Source organism: Panthera onca, chromosome C2, assembly GCF_046562875.1.
Source record: "Panthera onca isolate mPanOnc1 chromosome C2, mPanOnc1 haplotype 2, whole genome shotgun sequence".
Lineage (NCBI taxonomy): Eukaryota > Metazoa > Chordata > Mammalia > Carnivora > Felidae > Panthera > Panthera onca.
In genome coordinates, this window is record NC_138347.1 from 17,895,394 (window position 1) to 17,914,597 (window position 19,204).

The 19,204-nt window shown below is 47.7% G+C and overlaps 1 protein-coding gene and 1 long non-coding RNA gene across 2 annotated transcripts; one reads left to right on the forward strand and one right to left on the reverse strand.

The window, feature by feature from the left end:
- Nucleotides 1-819: 819 nt before the first annotated feature.
- On the reverse strand, nt 820-7,537 carry LOC144617402 (uncharacterized). Its single transcript, XR_013557849.1, has 3 exons — nt 7,125-7,537; nt 5,131-5,230; nt 820-3,412 (listed from the first exon to the last, which is right to left on the reverse strand). It is a non-coding gene; the product is annotated as an uncharacterized LOC144617402 (long non-coding RNA).
- A 119-nt stretch (nt 7,538-7,656) lies between these two features.
- Nucleotides 7,657-16,541, forward strand: ADAMTS1 (ADAM metallopeptidase with thrombospondin type 1 motif 1). Its single transcript, XM_060640335.3, has 9 exons — nt 7,657-8,595; nt 10,262-10,608; nt 10,955-11,087; nt 11,376-11,543; nt 12,226-12,512; nt 12,761-12,947; nt 13,038-13,213; nt 14,142-14,317; nt 14,480-16,541. The coding sequence occupies exons 1-9, from the start codon at nt 7,911-7,913 to the stop codon at nt 15,177-15,179; spliced, it is 2,859 nt and encodes a 952-aa protein (XP_060496318.2). The 5' UTR covers nt 7,657-7,910; the 3' UTR covers nt 15,180-16,541.
- The last annotated feature ends 2,663 nt before the right edge of the window (nt 16,542-19,204 follow it).

The window sequence follows — 19,204 nt, forward strand, 5'->3', positions numbered from 1 at the left end:
AAGTTAAACACTGGGTTCAGAATCCGGAAACTGCTTTGTCCTGCTATTACGTTAACTTTGCCTTGTGGCTGCGCAGAGCTGACGCTGCGGAAAGACGCAACTTGCGTGCGTGCTTTCATGGTGCGCTCAGGACGAGGACCCATTTCCCACTGGCTCCTTTTCTGGTCGAGGGTTAACCCTGCTAAGCTTCCCAGCTGCACTCACTGCGAGACCGTCATCCTGCAAGTTGGATGGGCCCCAGGTGAGAAAGCATGTGGGACATGGGATGCAGGGAGGTTACACCAGCCCCAGAAGTGTTTAGTGCAGCAATGGCCAGAGTTGAGGGCCCAGAACGAGGGCCAGGAAAATGGGAGGCAGACAGCAATTCTAGGACTTTGAAGATACTCAAGGGGCAGTGACCTTGAGCTACTCATTCGAACTGCCCTAGTGAATTGCCAATAAACCATAGAACTTCACAATCCAGTCACCGGTTATCAATAAATTACAAAGGAGCGTTGTAAAGTCTTAAATCCTTCTTGTAGGAAAAAAAGCTTAGAAACCACCACGTGGCAAAAATCACTTCCAAAATATCTGGACAATTGATTTCTGGCCTTGGCTTCAATAGCTGTAGTTGGGGGGGGGGGGGGGGGCGCGGGAACAACAACAACAACAATAACACAACAACACCACAAACTTTCCATCTCGCTCTCTTTTCTAAATATAATTTATCGTTAAATTGGTTTCCATACAACACCCAGCATTCATCCCAACAGGTGCCCTCCTCAATGCCCATCACCCACTTTCCCCTCTCCCCCACCCCCATCCACAGTTTGTTCTCTGTATTTAAGAGTCTCTTGTGGTTCGCCTCCCTCCCTCTCTGTTTGTAACCCTTTTTCCCCCTCCCCTCCCCCCATGGTCTTCTGTTAAGTTTTTCAAGATCCACACATGAGTGAAAACATAGATATCTGTCTTCTCTCACTGACTTATTTCACTCAGCATAGTACCTTCCAGTTCCATCCACGTTACTGCAAATGGTCAGACTGCATTCTTTCTCCTTGCCAGTAGTATTCCATTGGATATATAAACCACATCTTCTTTAACCATTCATCAGTTGATGGACAGTTAGGCTCCTTCCATAATTTGGCTATTGTTGAAAGTGCTTCTATAAATATTGGGGTACATGCACCCCTATGCATCAACACTCCTGTATCCCTTGGGTACATTTCTAGCAGTGCTATTGCTGGGTTGAAGGGTAGTTCCATTTTTAATTTTTTGAGGAAGCTCCACACTGTCTTCCGGAGCGGCTGCACCAGTTTGCATTCCCACCAACAGTGCAAGAGGGTTCCCCTTTCTCCACATCCTCACCAGCATCTGTAGTCTCCTGACTTGTTCACCATCAGGTGAACCGTGAGGTGTGAGGTGACATCTCACTGTGGCTTTGATTTGTATGTCCCGGAGGATGAGTGACATTGAGTATCTTTTCATGTGTCTGTTGGCCATCAACCCTAAAATTTGTATGGAACCACAAAAGACCCCGAATAGCCAAAGTAATGTTCAAGAAGAAGACCAAAGGGGGAGGCATCACAATCCCAGACGTTAGCCTCTACTACAAAGCTGTAATCATCAAGACAGTATGGTATTGGCACAAAAACAGACACATGGGCCAATGGAATAGAAAAATGAACCCAGAATTGGACCCACAAATGTACGGCCAACTAATCTTTGACAAAGCAGGAAAGAGCATGCCATGGAAAAAAGACAGTCTCTTTAGCAAATGGTGCTGGGAGAACTGGACAGTGTCATGCAGAAGAATGAAACTAGACCACTTTCTTACACCATACACAAAAATAAACTCAAAATGGATGGAAATACCTAAACGTGAGACCGGAAACTATCAAAATCCTAGAGGAGAAAGCAGGCAACAACGTCTTTGACCTCAGACGCAGCAATTTCGTACTCGACACATCTCCAAAAGGCAAGAGAATTAAAAGCAAAATTGAACTATGGGGACCTCATCAAGATAAAACACTTTTGCACTGCAAAGGAAATAATCAACAAAACTAAAAGGCAACCGATGAAATGGGAAAAGATATTTGCAAATGACATATCAGATAAAGGGTGAGTATCCAAAAATCTATATATAAAGAATTTACCAAACTCAACACCCAAAGAACAAATAATCCAGTGAAGAAAAGGGCAGAAGACATGAATAGACACTTTTCCAAAAAGCTTCAATCTCAATCATCTAATCAATAAATTGTGAGCTGAGTGGGGAAAAATATTTAGTTTAAAATTTCTTATTCTGTGGTCTCATGTGCCTCCTGCTGACTAAAATTGTCTGCTTCTAATTCCAGAATTTATTAAACTAGAAATATTATGTTAATATTAATTTATTTCAAGTCATAAAAGATCCTCATAATACAATTCTAAATTTATGTGACATTTGGAAGTCACTTGTATTTGGGGTAGTCAAACATTTGCTTGAAGTACTCACACTTGAGTGATTTTAAATGTTATCGTTTATCACCACCTGGTGGTAGAACATTTTCTTATTTTCTTAGACTTTTGCACTTGACGTTCTTTTTTGTTGCCAAGGAAAATCTCTAAACGAAGCAAATGAGTTAACTTTAGCATTTAACTTTAGCAAGTATTCGACTTTAGTATTGATAGTCAAGTATTAACGTATACTGACCAGACTTAGGCACTTAACTTTTGCTTAATGAATAAATGAATTTTTATTTTAGTAAATTGCAATGTCTACGCTCTTTTCATTTGAACTGAAAAAAGTCCTCAAATGTGATGAATGAAAGTGACCTATGGTATTATCTTCTCAGAAGTAGTTTTCTTTTTTTAAAGGCTAATTGGTTTTTGGTTTAAGCTAATAGAGCTACATTGATTAAAAAGCCATTAAAAGCCATTGATTAAAAATAAAAAGGCATTTTATTATTATTTTAAGGATGTAAATACATTTAAGTTACAATATTTAAAAGATATTTTCCATGATGCCAAAAGGTAAGAGAAAATTGTATGAAAAATTATCAAATAGGATTGGAAAGATGTAAAAACTACACATTCCAGCCTTGAACTATTAAGAAAAAAACAAAAAACAAAAAACAAACAAAACAGCTGAAAACATCATTTGTTGTAGAACGTCGCCACCTCGTGGACCAAAAATGAAGTACTAAAGGCCGGGGATCTCTTAAGGTGGAAATTTTTTATTACCAGAAAATTCCTAGTTAGAATGGTTAAAATTTAATCATTGGAAACAACAGCAATCACGGATCTGACAGCATACTTACCTACCAGAGCAACTAGTTGGTTACAATTCCAAAAGGCATTTGATGAAAAATTATGAGCCAGAGTTATTTCTAGGTCCTCAGTTGGCTACAATGTAAGGCCAGTCACTTAACCTCTCGGAGGCAAAGTTCCACATCTGTCAAACAAGGGGAGTGGATTAGACACAGCACACTCTTTTCAGTTCTTGCAAATGCATGGCTTTGAGGTCATAGCTATTTTAAGTCCAAATGCAATTTACAGTAATTTTTCTGTTTTCAATAGTGGTGTATTTCTGGGTATATAACCGGCTTAAAATAGATGTTTTCTATCTATTTTCTCATTTATGATCAACTAAAATATCCATTTGTCCAATATTACTTTAGGCCATATGTTCCCCCCAAAAGCACGAATGCTAAACATCTTTCCTTTTCTACTTGGTAAATCCTGTGGTATGAAAATATGAATAGCATTACATGTTCATGAGCTATGTACATTAATTTTTTCTGTAGACAACATTTCCACTAAAACAATGCTAACAGCTCATGTATTTTACCAGATTCCTTCATTTCATGGCTACTTGTGGAATACTTAATTTGGTATAAACTTCTTGAAAATTATGAATAGACTATTGTGCCTGGGGTACATGAAAAAATGAAATACATACAAACATGGAAAGGATAAATAAAATTAATACTTGTGTATTTCTTTCACTTTAAAATGCACGAAACTTTTTTTTCTCTGTTAATAGAAGACGTGAATGCTTTGAAAAGGTCAAACTGTTAATTGTAAAAAATATTTTTCTGCCAAATATTTTAACTTTTGGGGGTCATCTCTGCAAATAATAAAAACTGGTTAAGGTCTACAAATTAGGACATACCAAGATTTATGTTTCTACAGGCGCATATATATGCTATAAGGACAAAACCAGATATACGGTAAGGGTGAATTCGGTACGTAAGCGTTGGGTGCGTGTTCAAATTAAGGACCAAGCATTTTATGGGTGGCGGTGCAAAGCTTACTGACAAGGAGCCACTATCACATGTCACTTTTACTAATGCCGTGTACAAATTTGATTCCTTTGGTCTTGTTTCTATAGTAAAGTATTTTTTCAATCCACAGTTTTGTTTATAAGCCTGCTTATGGGTTATATGTGCATGTTTGTGTAACACCACAAAGGCCTGAACGGAGTTCTGGTCTTTAAAAACAAAAAAGCAAGTAGATTAAATGTTCTCCTGAGCATGGATGGAGTTTTTCAAGCTTAGTAATTGGCAACATCTACATCCATGCCTCTGTTGAAGCGATTAAAAAAGAATCATTTCCCAGAACTACAGGTGCACAACAGATTGGAGTCATTATGCAAAAGAACAGAAATCTGGAGAGAGACCCAGTGAATAAAAAAGCCATGTTCCTGGCCATTCTTTTGCCGCTAGCTCTCTGTTTTTTCAGCTCTATTTGTATATACAACATGAAATCTGCAAAAATTGTAGTGGATTTGAAGTAAACCATTCAAGATTAGAAATGTATGCCTTGAATTAAACAGACTTCCAACGAGAACCCCACTGGAGGCAGAAAGAAACCAAAGGCCAAACTTGCACAAATATATTTTAAAAGCCAAGTTTTATGTAAGAGAGTTAAAAGTTGGAAATGCATTACATGATTTTTTTATAAAAAAAAAAAAAAAAAGACACATTTCCCATCCTGTCCCAGTTCAAGGGAATCACACTGAACCTGACAGATCTTGTACGTCTTTTATTCCTGGGCCACCTCAAGTATCTGAAATTTTCATCTCAAAACCAGTTTGAGGCCCCACCTTCTGATCACCACATATTGTTTCCAGAACCCTCCTCTATGCAAGGGGTATCAAAATTTACTTACGGCTTTGCCATCATGTTTTCATGATTCCATAGTCAATATCTTGCAAGTGTAAAATGACTTTTCCTCAAATGTTCTCTCAAGTATCTTACCTTTCTTCTGCCTAGAATGAAAGAACGAGTGAATTGAAATCATTAAAAGAGGGCACATTTAAAAACTACTGGAACAGAGGAGGGAAATGTAGGAGAAGAAGAAAGAGAAGAAGGAGAAGAGGAAGAAAGTCTAGACATCAAACCGGGGAGTAGGGATGTTTGCATGGGAAATGATGCCCTGAAGCAGAGTGAAGTGAATTGCTTAGTTCCAAGGTGAACAGAAAGGCTACACAAAGTAGAAACGAATGAGGCCGCTCATGAGTATAGGTGGACACTAACTTTGAAGGAGAAATGGGATGGAGGGAGAGCGGGCTGGGAAGGGAGGCTGGGTGAAAGGAAGCAGCAGGCAGAAAACACTGTCACATTGTTAGCTGGTGGGAAAATAGAAGAGCAAAGACAGGGTGGAAATTGGCCATTGACATACTTTAAGCTGCTAATAAAACATGTAATTCTTGAGTTGACCATTCAGCATGTAACTATGACCCTGACCTTAGGAAAGGAAAATTACATTCCAGAATGCAAACATTCCTAAGGGTGTAGGGCCAGCGGTTATTACCCTCTAAGAGTGAAGTGTTTCTGCTTCTCCTTGCCTTTCTTTCTCATGTGATCTTTCCTAAAGAGTGGCAAGCAGGGTTTTTGTGTTTGTGTTTGCTTTTTTTTTTTTTTTTTTTTTTTTTCCAGCAGGCAATCTAGAACTCGGAGAGTAGAGGAAGTTGGAAAGAATTCTGAAAGCAAAAGTTGGAAGAGGGGTGTGTTGGAGGACTGGGGGGTGGGGGGCGCTTCTGGCTGGGGCAGAATGAAATTGGGAAGGTCTGGGGAGGAGTGAGGAAGGAGCTGACACAAAACTTGGTGAAAATCGAGGGGCAGGGGCGGCCAGACAGGACACCGGGCGAGGAAGTGGGAGCGCGCGCGAGAGGGACACGGGTCTGCCCCGGGACTGCGGCGGCCGTTCTCACCATTGTCCCCTGGTTTTCCGCCTGTGGAAGCATTATGAAACATTTCCTTCCTCTGTGTCATTGAGCCCCTCCCTCCCTCGTTATCGATGGAAGAGAGGCTCAGCTTTTCCTTGGGACCTAAGGAGGTGGAAAGGCTCTGCAGCGCTTGCTTTCAGAACACGAATGCAGCCTGTTCCCTTCCTGGTGGGAAGAGGAGGGAGGGGGTCAGGGAAGAGAGCCAACTTCCTAATTTCCCCACAGCACACTTTGTAGCCCCGGCGGTCCCGCTGGCCCCTGGGTGGAAAAGTGGGGTTCCTTGACGTTTCCGCCAGCCTGGCCTACGTTCTGCAGCAGCTATTAGGGAAAAGAAGGCAGACTGGGCGGGAGTTGATTATTTGTGGAATGAAGAAGAGAAAGCCCAAGTCCCTCCCTAAGGCTCCAGGGAATTGAAACGCGTTCCAGATCACCTATTCCGGAAGTGTGAGCCTGGTCCCCAAAGAGAAGTCGCTAAGGCAGGGGATGGCAGGGTAGAGATAAAGGTCAATGAGAACGCATTTTAAAATCTAGAGCTTGGGAAGTGTCCCCCTGACCCCAGGCATGCTTTCCAGGTTGGCACTGACCCAAACAAGCTTACCCGAGAAATGTTGGGGCGAAGAGAGAGCAAGCTGCATAAACCCGCCCAGGAAGGCCAGGGAGGTGGAGGTGGGGTGAGGTATTTTTCTAGAAAGGGCAGTCCCGGCTCATCGTACAAACTGGGAGTAATGGGCTGCGGGAGGGGTTGGCAAAGGGAGGCGGCCCAGTGACAGCCCCCGGGCAGGGAAATCTTGGAGAAGGGACTCTGCCCTCCACCCCCACCGTCCCTTCTGGGAACTGCAGCCCAGCGCGCGAGCTGCGCTCCCGCACAAGGGCAGCGAGAAGGGAGGGTGGTCCGGGAAGCTAGCGAGGGGGAAGGCGCAATGGAAGGGAGTACCATCTCCCCGCAGCAACCCCAGACGCACAAAGTGCTGGTCACAGCGCCCCTCCTGCGTCTTCCGCCCCCAGATTGACGAGCCCTTGGCGCCCAGCCAACGCGGAGGCAGTCCCCCTCCCCCGCCCCGGCCCGCGGCGCTGAGCGCGGTTTAGCACCGACAGAGTTTAGGGGGCGGTGTCTCTGGGATGGAAAGGCGGCCAAGAGGGAGGAAGAAGGGGGAAGGGAGGTGGAGACATGTTGGAGACTATAAAAGGGCAACCCGGGTTGCCTGGTTCTTGCACTCGCTGGAGAGCGGCTCCAAGTCAGGGGCCACTGCAAAGCCAGGGCGCGCTGTAGGGCCGAGAGGACCTTGTGGTGCGCAGAGCCAAGCCCCGCGGCCAAGGCAGAGACCGAAGAGGGGCTCCAGGCACCGGTCCTCGCGTTGCCCGTTGCCCCCCTGGCCCGGAGGCGTCCCGGGGCACTTCTTGTCCCTGCAGCAGCCTCCCGGCCAGCCCCTGCCGCGCGGTGCCTCCAACTCTGCGCTAGAAGAAAAACTTCCCGCGCGCCCGCAGAACTGCAGCGCCTCCTTCCCGGGGACTCCGGGAGTCCTGTCCACCGCCGGCTCTGCGCTCCCTTTCAAAGAATAACAGTCACTGTAACAACCCAGAGCGAAGCCAGCAAGGCTCCGCGCTCCCGACCCGAACAATAGCCCTCTCTCTCCGTCCACTGAGGCGCGCGGTGCCTCCCGGGACTCGGGTGCAGCGAGCCGTCCCCGCGGGGTTCCGAAGGCGCACGGGAGGCAGCGACATGGGGAACGCGAAGCTGGCGCGGCGGCCTCGGGGCGCCCAGCCTGCGCCCGCGCTGCTACTGCTCGCGGCGGCCTCGGCGCTGCTGCTGCTCTTGCCGGGTGCGCGCGGGCGCCCCGCCGAGGAAGACGAGGAGCTGGTGCTGCCGGACTTGGAGCGCGCGCCGGGACACGCGACCACGCACCTCCGCCTGGACGCCTTCGGCCGGCAGCTGCACCTAGAGCTGCAGCCCGACCGCGGCTTCCTGGCGCCCGGTTTCACGCTGCAGACCGTGGGGCGCAGGCCCGGGCCCGACGCGCTGCGTCCGGACCCCGCCGGCGACCTGACGCACTGCTTCTACTCCGGCACCGTGAACGGCGACTCCGGCTCGGCCGCCGCTCTCAGCCTCTGCGAGGGCGTGAGCGGCGCCTTCTACCTGCAGGGCGAGGAGTACTTCATCCAGCCCGCGCCCGCCGCCGCCACCGTGGGCCTGGCCCCCGCCGCCGCCGCCGCCGCCGGGGAGGAGCCGCCGGAGCGGCCCCAGTTCCATCTCCTGCGGCGGAGGCAGCGGGGCGGCGACGGCGCCAAGTGCGGGGTCACGGACGACGAGACCCAGCTCGCCGGGGGCGCGGGGCCAGAGGACGAGGACTCCGGGACGCAGTGGCCGCCGCGGGACCCCGCGCCGCAGCGGGCGGGACAGCCGACAGGTATCAGTCGCAGAAGAGGTGCTCTCACTCGCCTCTCCATTCATCCCCCTCTCCCCACTGTCTCTGAGCGGCGCGTGTGGAGGGTCAACTCCTGTTCGCAGGCAGGAACATGCGTCTGCGGACTGGACGCGGGCCTGGTGTGGAGGAATGTGGCTTCAGGTTTGGGTTGGTGAACGAATCCAACCCGGCTAGAACCGAATCCCGTTGGCCCGAATAATGAATGGTCAAGAGAGGCCGGGCAGAGCAGCGATTTTCTGCTAAGGCGAAGCGTCTCGACGGGGAAGGGAAGAGTTGGTAACCCAACTCCTTTCCACCTTAGTCTAGAGTGAGCGTGTGTGACTTCTTTCCGTCCTGATCGTTTCTTTTTAACGACTGTGCATGTGTTCTTTGGTCGGGTTGCAACTTTGCGCTGAGTTTTGCAACCGCTGCCTGTGCGCGCGCCCTGCGCCGGGGGGAGGGCGGAGATGGAGGGTGGAGGAGCGACGGTGACCTAGCAGTGTGCAACCCGCACGCCTGGACAGCTGCGCTGGGATCTCTGTCCTGCTGGCCTCGGCCTGCTCCCCCTTCCCTCTTAAAGAGGCTGACCCCGACCGGCTGGCGGCGGCCCGGCCCCTCTGCAGAACCTGCTTGGGAGGTCTTTGCCCAGCTGGCCCCGCCTCCCCGCGCCTCCCACCCGGCCTCCCAGTTTGCGCTCCCTCTCGCGGCCAAAATTCTGCTCTCTTGCACTCTTGCGTGTTAGTCACTGCTGATCCTTCCTGCTACGCTTCACCCTGGCTCTTGAGTTGTGTGCGGTGCTTACTGTCTCCTTCTCTTCATCCTGTCACTTTGGTGCCTTTTTTCTTCTTCCTTAACTTTCTCACGTGGCTTGTTTTCGAATTTTCCGCTTTCCCCCCTGGACATCTGCTCCTTGAAGCAGTTATGTGGTCTGCGTCCAGTTTGGGACTTCCCTGGGGTCCGGCTTTCCGTCAGGAGTCAGAAGGCTCTTTTCTAAATAATCAAATGTTCCCCCCCCCCCCCCCCCATCAAGGCAGGAACTTATTTCCCTGGGGCAGTGGGAATGGGACGACAGGCTGCTGGGCAGAGTGGGTGGTCCTCGTGCCCGGATTTGGCAAGAGCAGAACACTCCCCCTAACCACCCCCGCCCCCAGGACCCCTGGAATGAGACAGCAGAGCAGCGCAGTTAGCCCTGCCCTGGGCCTTCCACGTGGAGTCCGATGATCTCATTCAGGATTTGAGTCCTGGCCTGTGAAAGAGTGACTCAGGGGCTCTCTGCCTGCTGCCTTTGCTCCAAGTTTTTACTGCAGCTGGGTAGGATGATGTCTATACTGCCTTGTGCAGATTGTAGGACTTCCAGGAGGACAAAAGAAATCCTCCTCTCCGCCCCCCCCCCCCAAAAAAAAGCCTGAACCCTCAGTGGCTCACATGGCCTTTTTTATTTAAGAGGCAGGGGAACAAAAAAGAGAAAGAGAGAAAATAAAGTAAAGGAGAAAGCCTTAAAAATAACATTTGCAGCGAAAAGAGATGCGACTATTTTTGTTATTGTGGTCCCAGGTATATTTTTATTTTGTTTGCTTTGACTGCTTAGGCTTTCCTTATATACTCTGGGATGGTGGCTATTCCCGGCCAGAAGGGCCCTGAGCAAACTACCTTTTCTGTTTCTTTACAGGCGCTGGGAGCGTGAGAAAGAAGCGATTTGTGTCCAGCCACCGCTACGTGGAAACTATGCTGGTGGCCGACCAGTCCATGGCAGAGTTCCACGGCAGTGGTCTGAAGCACTACCTTCTCACCTTGTTCTCGGTAGCAGCCAGGCTGTACAAACACCCCAGCATCCGGAACTCCGTGAGCCTGGTGGTAGTGAAGATCCTGGTCATCTACGAGGAACAGAAGGGGCCCGAGGTGACTTCCAATGCTGCCCTCACTCTGCGGAACTTCTGTAACTGGCAGAAGCAGCACAACCCGCCCAGTGACCGGCACGGGGAGCACTATGACACCGCTATTCTTTTCACCAGACAGGTATGACTGCCCTCCGGGGGGGGGGGAGGGGGCAGCGCATCCCAGAGACGTGGATGAGGCGTTTCGCCAGTGCCCTTGACTTGCATTCTTTTAATTGGCTAACGTGGTCAGTTTTACTTACGGCCTCCGTCATTTTACTACCTCAAGTCCCACAGTCCTGTTTGAATAGCAGTAGAGAAAAATCTTCATAGGAATCCCACAGAGGAGTCCCCAGATTTGGACAGCTCGGTGGCAGCGAATGTAAATGCTCCCAATACGAATGGGAAGATACCTGTTGCCAAAAGTTAGGTCGCAAGGTTCGCGCTCTCTGTTCCTAGGCATAAGGACCTACGTTTGCTTCTTTTAGGACTTGTGTGGGGCGCAGACATGTGACACCCTTGGGATGGCTGATGTCGGAACTATATGTGATCCCACCAGAAGCTGTTCGGTCATAGAAGACGATGGCTTGCAAGCTGCCTTCACCACGGCTCATGAACTAGGTAAGTCATTTCAGGGTGGGAGTTAAGTCCTCTTTTCCCACTCTTCTGAACGTGGCCAGCCTTAACAGATTTCAAAATAAGATAGTATGAGATCCTGACATTTGGAAATTTACCTATTTGTCTGTGCCTTGTAAGACATAGACGTATCGGGCCCAAGCTCGATTGTTTCCAAAATACATTTCTTCTAGAAATAATCACTTCGGGACAAGTGAATCCCTGATGGGGGGTGGGGGGTGCGGGGCGGCGGGAAGTGCTGTATTTTGATGTGGGTTTTGGATTGCTTCTTAGGCCACGTGTTTAACATGCCACACGATGATGCAAAGCAGTGTGCCAGCATGAATGGTGTCGACCAGAATTCCCACATGATGGCGTCAATGCTTTCCAACTTGAACCACAACCAGCCTTGGTCTCCCTGCAGTGCCTACATGATTACGTCATTCCTAGATAATGGTCATGGTAAGATGCTGCAGCTACTCTTTCTAGATGTTATCCAGCCTTCCACATGTAAGATTCTAGTTAAACCAGTCCCTTCTTTCTTATGTTTTTTTTTTTTTTATTTCCCCTTCTTCCAAATTGCTTTCGTTGTCAGGAGCATACATTTTTATTTTACTTTTTATTTTTTTTTAATTTTTATTTATTTTTTGGGCGAGAGGGGGAAGGAGAGCATGAGCAGGGCAGACAGAGAAGAGGGAGGCGCGGAATCCGAAGCGGGCTCCAGGCTCTGAGCTGTCAGCACAGAGCCCGACGCCGGGCTCGAACTCACGAACTGTGAGATCAGGACCTGAGCCGAAGTCGGGTGCTTAACCGACTGAGCCACCCAGGCGCCCCACGAGCATACATTTTTGGATCTTAATTCCCAGTAAATGACAGTGCTTCTGGCCGAGTAGCTCCTAAAAGTGCATTAATTTGAGCTTTTTAGCAGAACAGTAATTTCCTGTCACTGTTAATGCAGAAATCCTCTTTGGAGGACAGTATCTTACAAATTATTTAACTCTCGCTGGCATTTTCCCCAGCAGCTCTAGTTTTCAAATCACTCTGCTCTGTGTGATTTCTTACGGTAACCGTGTTCTGAAACTGATCTACCTTCTGTCTGTTTGCAGTCACTGCTCTTTAATATTGGTCGGCATTTCCTTTGCAGGGGAATGTTTGATGGACAAGCCCCAGAGCCCCCTCCAGCTTCCCTCCGATCTCCCGGGGACCTTGTACGATGCCAACCGGCAGTGCCAGTTTACATTTGGGGAAGAGTCCAAGCACTGCCTGGATGCAGCCAGCACTTGTACGACCCTGTGGTGCACAGGCACCTCTGGCGGGTTGCTGGTGTGCCAAACGAAACACTTCCCTTGGGCGGACGGCACCAGCTGTGGAGAAGGGAAATGGTGTCTGAACGGCAAGTGTGTGAACAAGACGGACAAGATGCATTTCCATGTGAGTTTTGCCTGTCCCAGCATGCGCATACGCCTTTAAGATTCGGAATTGGAAGGAGCAGTCCGATGCTAAAACATCTGATTGCACGATAGGCACCCCTGTCTGTGTCCTTTGATGGGGGCGGGGGTGGGGGGGACACAAGACAGATGGTTTTTACAACGGATTCTTCATCTCTTACTTTTCTTGCTCGTTGCCTAAAAAGAGTTCCGTAAAGAGTTCTAATGCTGATCATTTGTGTCCCCATGCAGACTCCTATTCATGGAAGCTGGGGGCCGTGGGGACCCTGGGGAGACTGTTCGAGAACCTGTGGCGGAGGAGTTCAGTACACCATGAGGGAATGTGACAACCCGGTCCCCAAAAACGGAGGGAAGTACTGTGAAGGCAAACGTGTGCGCTACAGGTCCTGTAACATCGAAGACTGTCCCGATAACAACGGTGAGTAGAAGCGGGTCGCAAGTGATGCGCCCACGAGCAGGCAGGCGAGGGTTGAAAACCGATGACGTCATGATATCATTTTCTTCCCAGGAAAAACATTTAGAGAGGAACAGTGTGAGGCACACAACGAGTTTTCTAAGGTTTCCTTCGGGAGCGGGCCCGCGGTGGAGTGGACACCCAAGTATGCCGGAGTCTCGCCAAAGGACAGATGCAAGCTCATCTGTCAAGCCAAAGGCATTGGCTTCTTCTTCGTTCTGCAGCCTAAGGTACTTACTTCCATCCATACTTGTTGCCCAAGAAACGAGGGCTTGGACTGCAACCTTTTCATGCAGCCTGTGATGCAGTTGCATGAATTCACGTCCCAACGTGTTCGATTTTCGAATCGGATCTCCTTTTGGTTCTAGACATGTTGCCCACCGCCTTATTTTGAGTGTGGCATCGTTTCCAGTTATGAACGAAGCCCGAATCAGGCACTTAGGATTCTTAGCATTGCTTGTTATGACTCTGATATGCAGAGAAAAGGCCTTTATGGTCAGATAAATGGCATATTAGCATGGCAGCCTGACAGCGCTTTTGGAAAATAGCATTAGCATGGAGCACAGTTCTTGTTACCGGTGATTAGCGGTAACGTTTGCAAATGGACTCATTAAAAGGAAGTCTGACGTCGATAACACTTGTGTTTGAGAACGTACGTTGAACTAGTAGAAGCATCGTTTTGCTGTTTTGCTGCGAGGATAAATCTGGTTCTGAGATTTAAGAACAACGAAACGAATGATGCTTGGATTATCATGTGCCATGATCACCGTAGGCTGTGAAAATATTTCCCGGTTGCGGCTTCAATGGGCAACAGCTGACTTACTCAGCATCTGCAATTGGCGGGAATTATTCTAGGCACTGAGCGTACCGCAGTATGCAGATGGACCGGCTCTGCTTTCATTGCCCTGACCTAGACGTGAGACAGGTCAATAAACAAGTAATCAAAATGTATAGTATTTTCGGACGCCTATATCTACTGTAGTGAAAACGCCACCCAGAAGGGTCGCGTGGGCCACGTGTAGAGCACTCCTCTCGTTACGATGGTCAGGAAAGCAGAGGCATTATGTTCGTGAGAAAATCTCCCCTAATTATCGCAACATCATCTCTTTCCCGAGTTGACTCACGTGTGACACCAGATACGTGTTCTCCCTCCTCCAGGTGGTCGATGGTACCCCGTGTAGCCCCGATTCCACCTCTGTCTGCGTGCAAGGACAGTGTGTCAAAGCTGGCTGCGATCGTATCATAGACTCCAAGAAGAAGTTTGACAAATGTGGTATTTGTGGAGGAAACGGATCTACGTGCAAGAAGACCTCAGGATCGGTTACTAGTGCCAAGTGAGTCTTGAAACGTCATACCCCCAAAGATCTTGTTACGTAGAGGTAACTTGGCAGGTCTGGGAGAGCTGACGTTCCAAACGATCCGCGTGTTTTCCAGCTGAGTGTTATAATTAGCCAGCGACCGAGAGAGTTTTATATCTGTTTTTTTCTTGCCCGCAGACCTGGATATCATGACATCGTCACGATTCCTGCCGGAGCCACAAACATTGAGGTGAAACAACGGAATCACCGGGGGTCCAGGAATAATGGCAGCTATCTTGCCATCAAAGCCGCTGACGGCACATATATCCTGAACGGCGACTTCACTCTGTCCACTTTAGAGCAAGACATTACCTACAAAGGTACCGTCTTGAGGTACAGTGGTTCCTCCGCCGCGTTGGAAAGAATCCGCAGCTTTAGCCCGCTCAAAGAGCCGATAACCATCCAGGTCCTCACCGTGGGCAACGCCCTTCGCCCGAAAATTAAATACACCTATTTTGTGAAGAAGAAGAAGGAACCTTTCAACGCCATCCCTACCTTCTCAGAATGGGTCATTGAAGAGTGGGGCGAATGTTCCAAGTCATGCGGACTGGGTTGGCAGAGGAGAGTGGTGGAGTGCCGAGACATCAATGGGCAGCCCGCCTCGGAGTGTGCGAAGGAGGTGAAGCCAGCCAGCACCCGACCCTGCGCGGACGTGCCTTGCCCCCACTGGCAGCTGGGGGATTGGTCACCATGCTCCAAGACTTGCGGGAAAGGTTACAAAAAGAGAACCTTGCAGTGTCTGTCCCACGACGGGGGGATGTTGTCTCACGAGAGCTGCGATCCCTTCAAGAAACCGAAGCATTACATAGATTTCTGTACGATGGCAGAATGCAGTTAAGCAGGGGAGCGTCGAGGGGAGGATGAGGTGTGGAAGGGCTGGTGCACTGATACCAAGAAGGCTGGAGGGATCCAGTGTACCTTGCCGGTGACGAACAGAGAGGGTAAGGAGTTGGGAGTGTGGAGGTAGGTAGAAAAGAAGTTAGATCGGCAGAATATCCTGCCAGTTACGAATCTGATAGGGTAGCTAATGAGGGTTATTAATCTCTGAGCAATGATATAGCATGATAAAGCCCCGGGGCATTATTATTATTCCTTTTGTTACATCTATGACAAGTGTAAGAAACAAATAGACGCAGTTGTCACAATTAGTTTAAGGAGTACACGATCCCCGTGCTGTGGTGCCGATTAAATGATTAAATACTTTGTGCCGTGCGGGTTGGGAACTGAAAAGCAGGAGAAAGAGGAGACTTTCAGTTGCAGACAGGGCTTGCTTTACCTCGCGAACCACGGAGGGAGAAAGGAGGGCCCGTAGCATCTTCAGCCAGCGCTGATTGATCGCGGCTGCTACGATTTCGGAGAACACTTCTGCCGTCGTCTCTACTGAGAGTTAAGAATGCAAGACTGTCCTCTGTGAGAGAAATGCTTCGCAACATAAAGTGACTGAAAACGAACGCCGTCTTCGCTGTCCTGTGCCACTTCTGGGTCTTCATCCGTGACGTCATTTTGACAAAGAAACCATTCCACGTGTTTGTGAAAATGCGTTAAGTCTATAAGGAGTTAGAAAGAAAAAAAAAAGGCAGCAATGAATCAGACGCTAGTGAAAGTCAGAGGAGACAGGATAAGCTCAAAGCTTCCACCTTTCCTCCTCATGTAAGCCTACTTTTGGAATGTGGGTGGAAAACACAAACAGAAAACAAAAACCGGTTCACGGCTCAAGAAGGACCGGGTGATCTCACACACACACACACACACACACACAAAAGGATGTAATGCCAGTATAAGGATGGGGCGTGTAGAGTGGGATCCCCAGTGTTTGGGGACATGGAGATCACTAGTCTCGCAGTGGGGAGGCTCCTGAGGGGTAGCAGGCCCACCCCCAGCAGCTGGCCCAACAGTCATATCCTGGTGAATGTCTGTTCAGCTCTTCTACTATGAAAGAGAATAGGACTTTTTTTTTTTTTTCCCATATGTATATAGTAAAATATGTTACTATAAATTCTATGTACTTCATAAGTATTTGTGTGTTCCTTCTAAGAAGGACTATAGTTGGTAATAAATGCCTATAATAACATATTTATTTTTATACATTTCTTTCTAATGATAAAACTTTTAAGTTATATCGCTTTTGTAAAAGGGCATATAAAAATAGAGTATTTATACAATATATGTTACTAGAAATAATAAAAGAACACTTTTTGAATGTGCGCGTGTCTATTTTGTTTAAATGAGAATTCGCTCCCGGGAAGGACATCCGAGGCACAAAATAAATTCTGTAGAAATAAGATTTCGTCCTAATAAAATGTACCTGATGGATCCTTGATGTGTGTGGTTGCTACAAAAAAAAAAAAAAAGAAAAGAAAAAAAGAAAGAAAGAAAGAAAGACCCTATTCTATCTTCAGTGATTGATAGGTTTTGCTACTGATGCAATAACATACACAGATGGTGAGCGAATGTTTTCTGTGAAGAGCCAGATCATCTCTGTCACAACTACTTTCCTGTGCTCTTGTAGCGTGAAAACAGCCATAGACAATAACATAAACGAATGGGCATGGTGGTGCTCTAATAAACCTTTATTTACAAAAACTGGGCCAAATTTGTTCTGTGGGCAGTTTTGCGACCTCTGATGTGTAACATAAATAAGGGGCGCCTGGGTGGCTCAGTCGGGTTAAGCGTCGGACTTCGGCTCGGGTCATGATCTCGCGGACCGTGAGTTCGCGCCCCGGGTGGGACTCTGCTGACAGCTCAGAGCCTGGAGCCTGCTTCCAATTCTGTGACTCCTTCTCTCTCTGGCCCTCCCCCATTCGTGCTCTGTCTCTCTCTGTCTCAAAAAATAAATAAACGTTAAAAAAAATTATAAATGAGGCCAGGTAGTGTTCTAAAAGCATTTTGAATTTGTGTCTCTTTGATTATACCATGTGAGTAAAATTTGTGAAAGTAAGCTACTGAGTAGAAAATGATGCTTCAGAAGTTACATTTGGGCTACACATGCGTGGTGAGCCAAGCTCTCCAAATGTTCCACTTGCTGTTCAGGAATGCATGAGGTGTTTTGGAGAAAGCCTGGAACATCCAGACCACTCTGGGTGGCCTTTTGTAAATCACTGTAATTTAAATACTAAATGGCACATCAATGACTTTAAAAGTTGAAACCACTTCCAAAATAACTACATTTCTCTCAGGAAATGGCTTATTTACTAGGAGACTCCGATTATGTGGTTAACCACAGACAATTCCAACATTACATTTTCATCCTTTTTTTCACCTTCCTTAGTTTTCTCAAATAGTTCTATATAACATGCTAATTTCAGATTCAGATGATAATTTCCCATTTGCCCTCAAGAATTACTCAGTGCTCTTTCTTCCCCTGAGCAAACTGAATATAAGATTCTCGGGGGCCAGGTGCATAGGTCAGAAAGTAGGGCAGGGGAGGGGAGAGTCATGTCTTCTCTGGTTTAGTTTTTTCCTACCTACTGGCCACTGAACTGAAAGGTGAAAGTCCAGTCTTCTTACGTGGGGAACCAGTCCTGTTCCCATAGAACTCAGTTAAACATAGAATTTGGCCACGCAGTTCAATGGCCTAACACGCTCATTGCACCAACTTCCATCATTATTTACTTGCCTAGATTATTACTATGGCGCAAATTCCCAGAGTGAGTGAGGTGGGGGGTGCACACACACAAGAAATGCCCTTACCCTCAATTACTGTATAAGCTATTTGATACAATACTATAAATATACCTAAAGTGACGACCCGTAATATAAAGAAGTCATTTGTAGATCTTGCCGAATTCACCAGTGAGGTTTTTTTCTTTTCAAAAGCTTGCATTAGGGGTGCCTGGGTGGTGCCAGAGGTTGACCGTCTAACTCTTGATTGGGGCTTAGGTCAATCTCAAGGTTGTGGGATCGAGCCCCGCTTTGGGCTCCGCACTGAGCATGAAGCCTGCTTAAGATTCTCTTTCTCTCTCTCTGTCTGCCCTTCTCCTCTGCACTTTTGCTCTCTCTGTCTCTCTCTAAAAAAAAAAAAAAAAAGGCTTACATTGATTGGATGTGATAAACAGAAGGCTGAAATTCAGGACATGAAGATAAAAACCGCCAAGAGACTTTCCAGAATTCTCTTTATTGTCCAACGCAATGCCAAACAACTGTGTAGGCTGCCACATTATTTTTTTCAGCCCTCTGCTGGTAAGATTTTCTTTTTATCAATAAAACGAGCAGTTTAAGATACTCCATTTGGGCAGCAAAGAGAGTTTGGTTTAAAACATGCATCTAGTTCCCATGAGTTTGACCAGGCACCTGCTGAAAAGGAGGAAACTTTGCGCTCACTCACGTTGCAGGTGTAAATGATGAGCCAGCATGATGTTCAATACTAATCCAAGCACCTAATTTTCAAAGCATTCAAGGGGCACTTTCTCTTTCTAGCATGTCAATAACCACCGTGCGAGCACAACATTTGGATCAGAGCTTTCACTTAAAAATTGGCAAAAATCGTTTCCAACTTTTGCTCTTTGTTTAATTTGTCACAGATCTTCATGTGACTGAGGAAGAATGCACAACACAATTTGCTAATCTCATTGGTTTTCCAAAAGAAAGAAAAACAAACATTATTAATGTAAGGAAGGGTTGGTGGTGCTCGACCTGTCAAGGAAATTGACCAAAGCTACCTCACTATAGAAGTGTGGCCTGTTTGCCATACACATACTTCTGTGACACGGACGAGTTCACTGGCGTGAGCAGAAATGGGAACGGGGCGGGCGGGGGGCGCCTGGGTGGCTTAGTCGGTTGGGCGCCCAACTTCCGCTCAGGTCATGATCTCCCAGTTTGTGACTTCGAACCCCGCGTCGGGCTCTGTGCTGACGGCTCAGAGCC

Excerpts from the sequence above, each read along its gene's own strand:
- ADAMTS1 (XM_060640335.3), top strand. The coding sequence starts at position 7,911 with ATGGGGAACGCGAAGCTGGCGCGGCGGCCTCGGGGCGCCCAGCCTGCG. Across the intron at positions 12,948-13,037 it reads AGACTGTCCCGATAACAACG|GAAAAACATTTAGAGAGGAA; the intron begins GTGAGTAGAAGC and ends TTTTCTTCCCAG. Across the intron at positions 13,214-14,141 it reads TCTTCGTTCTGCAGCCTAAG|GTGGTCGATGGTACCCCGTG; the intron begins GTACTTACTTCC and ends TCCCTCCTCCAG.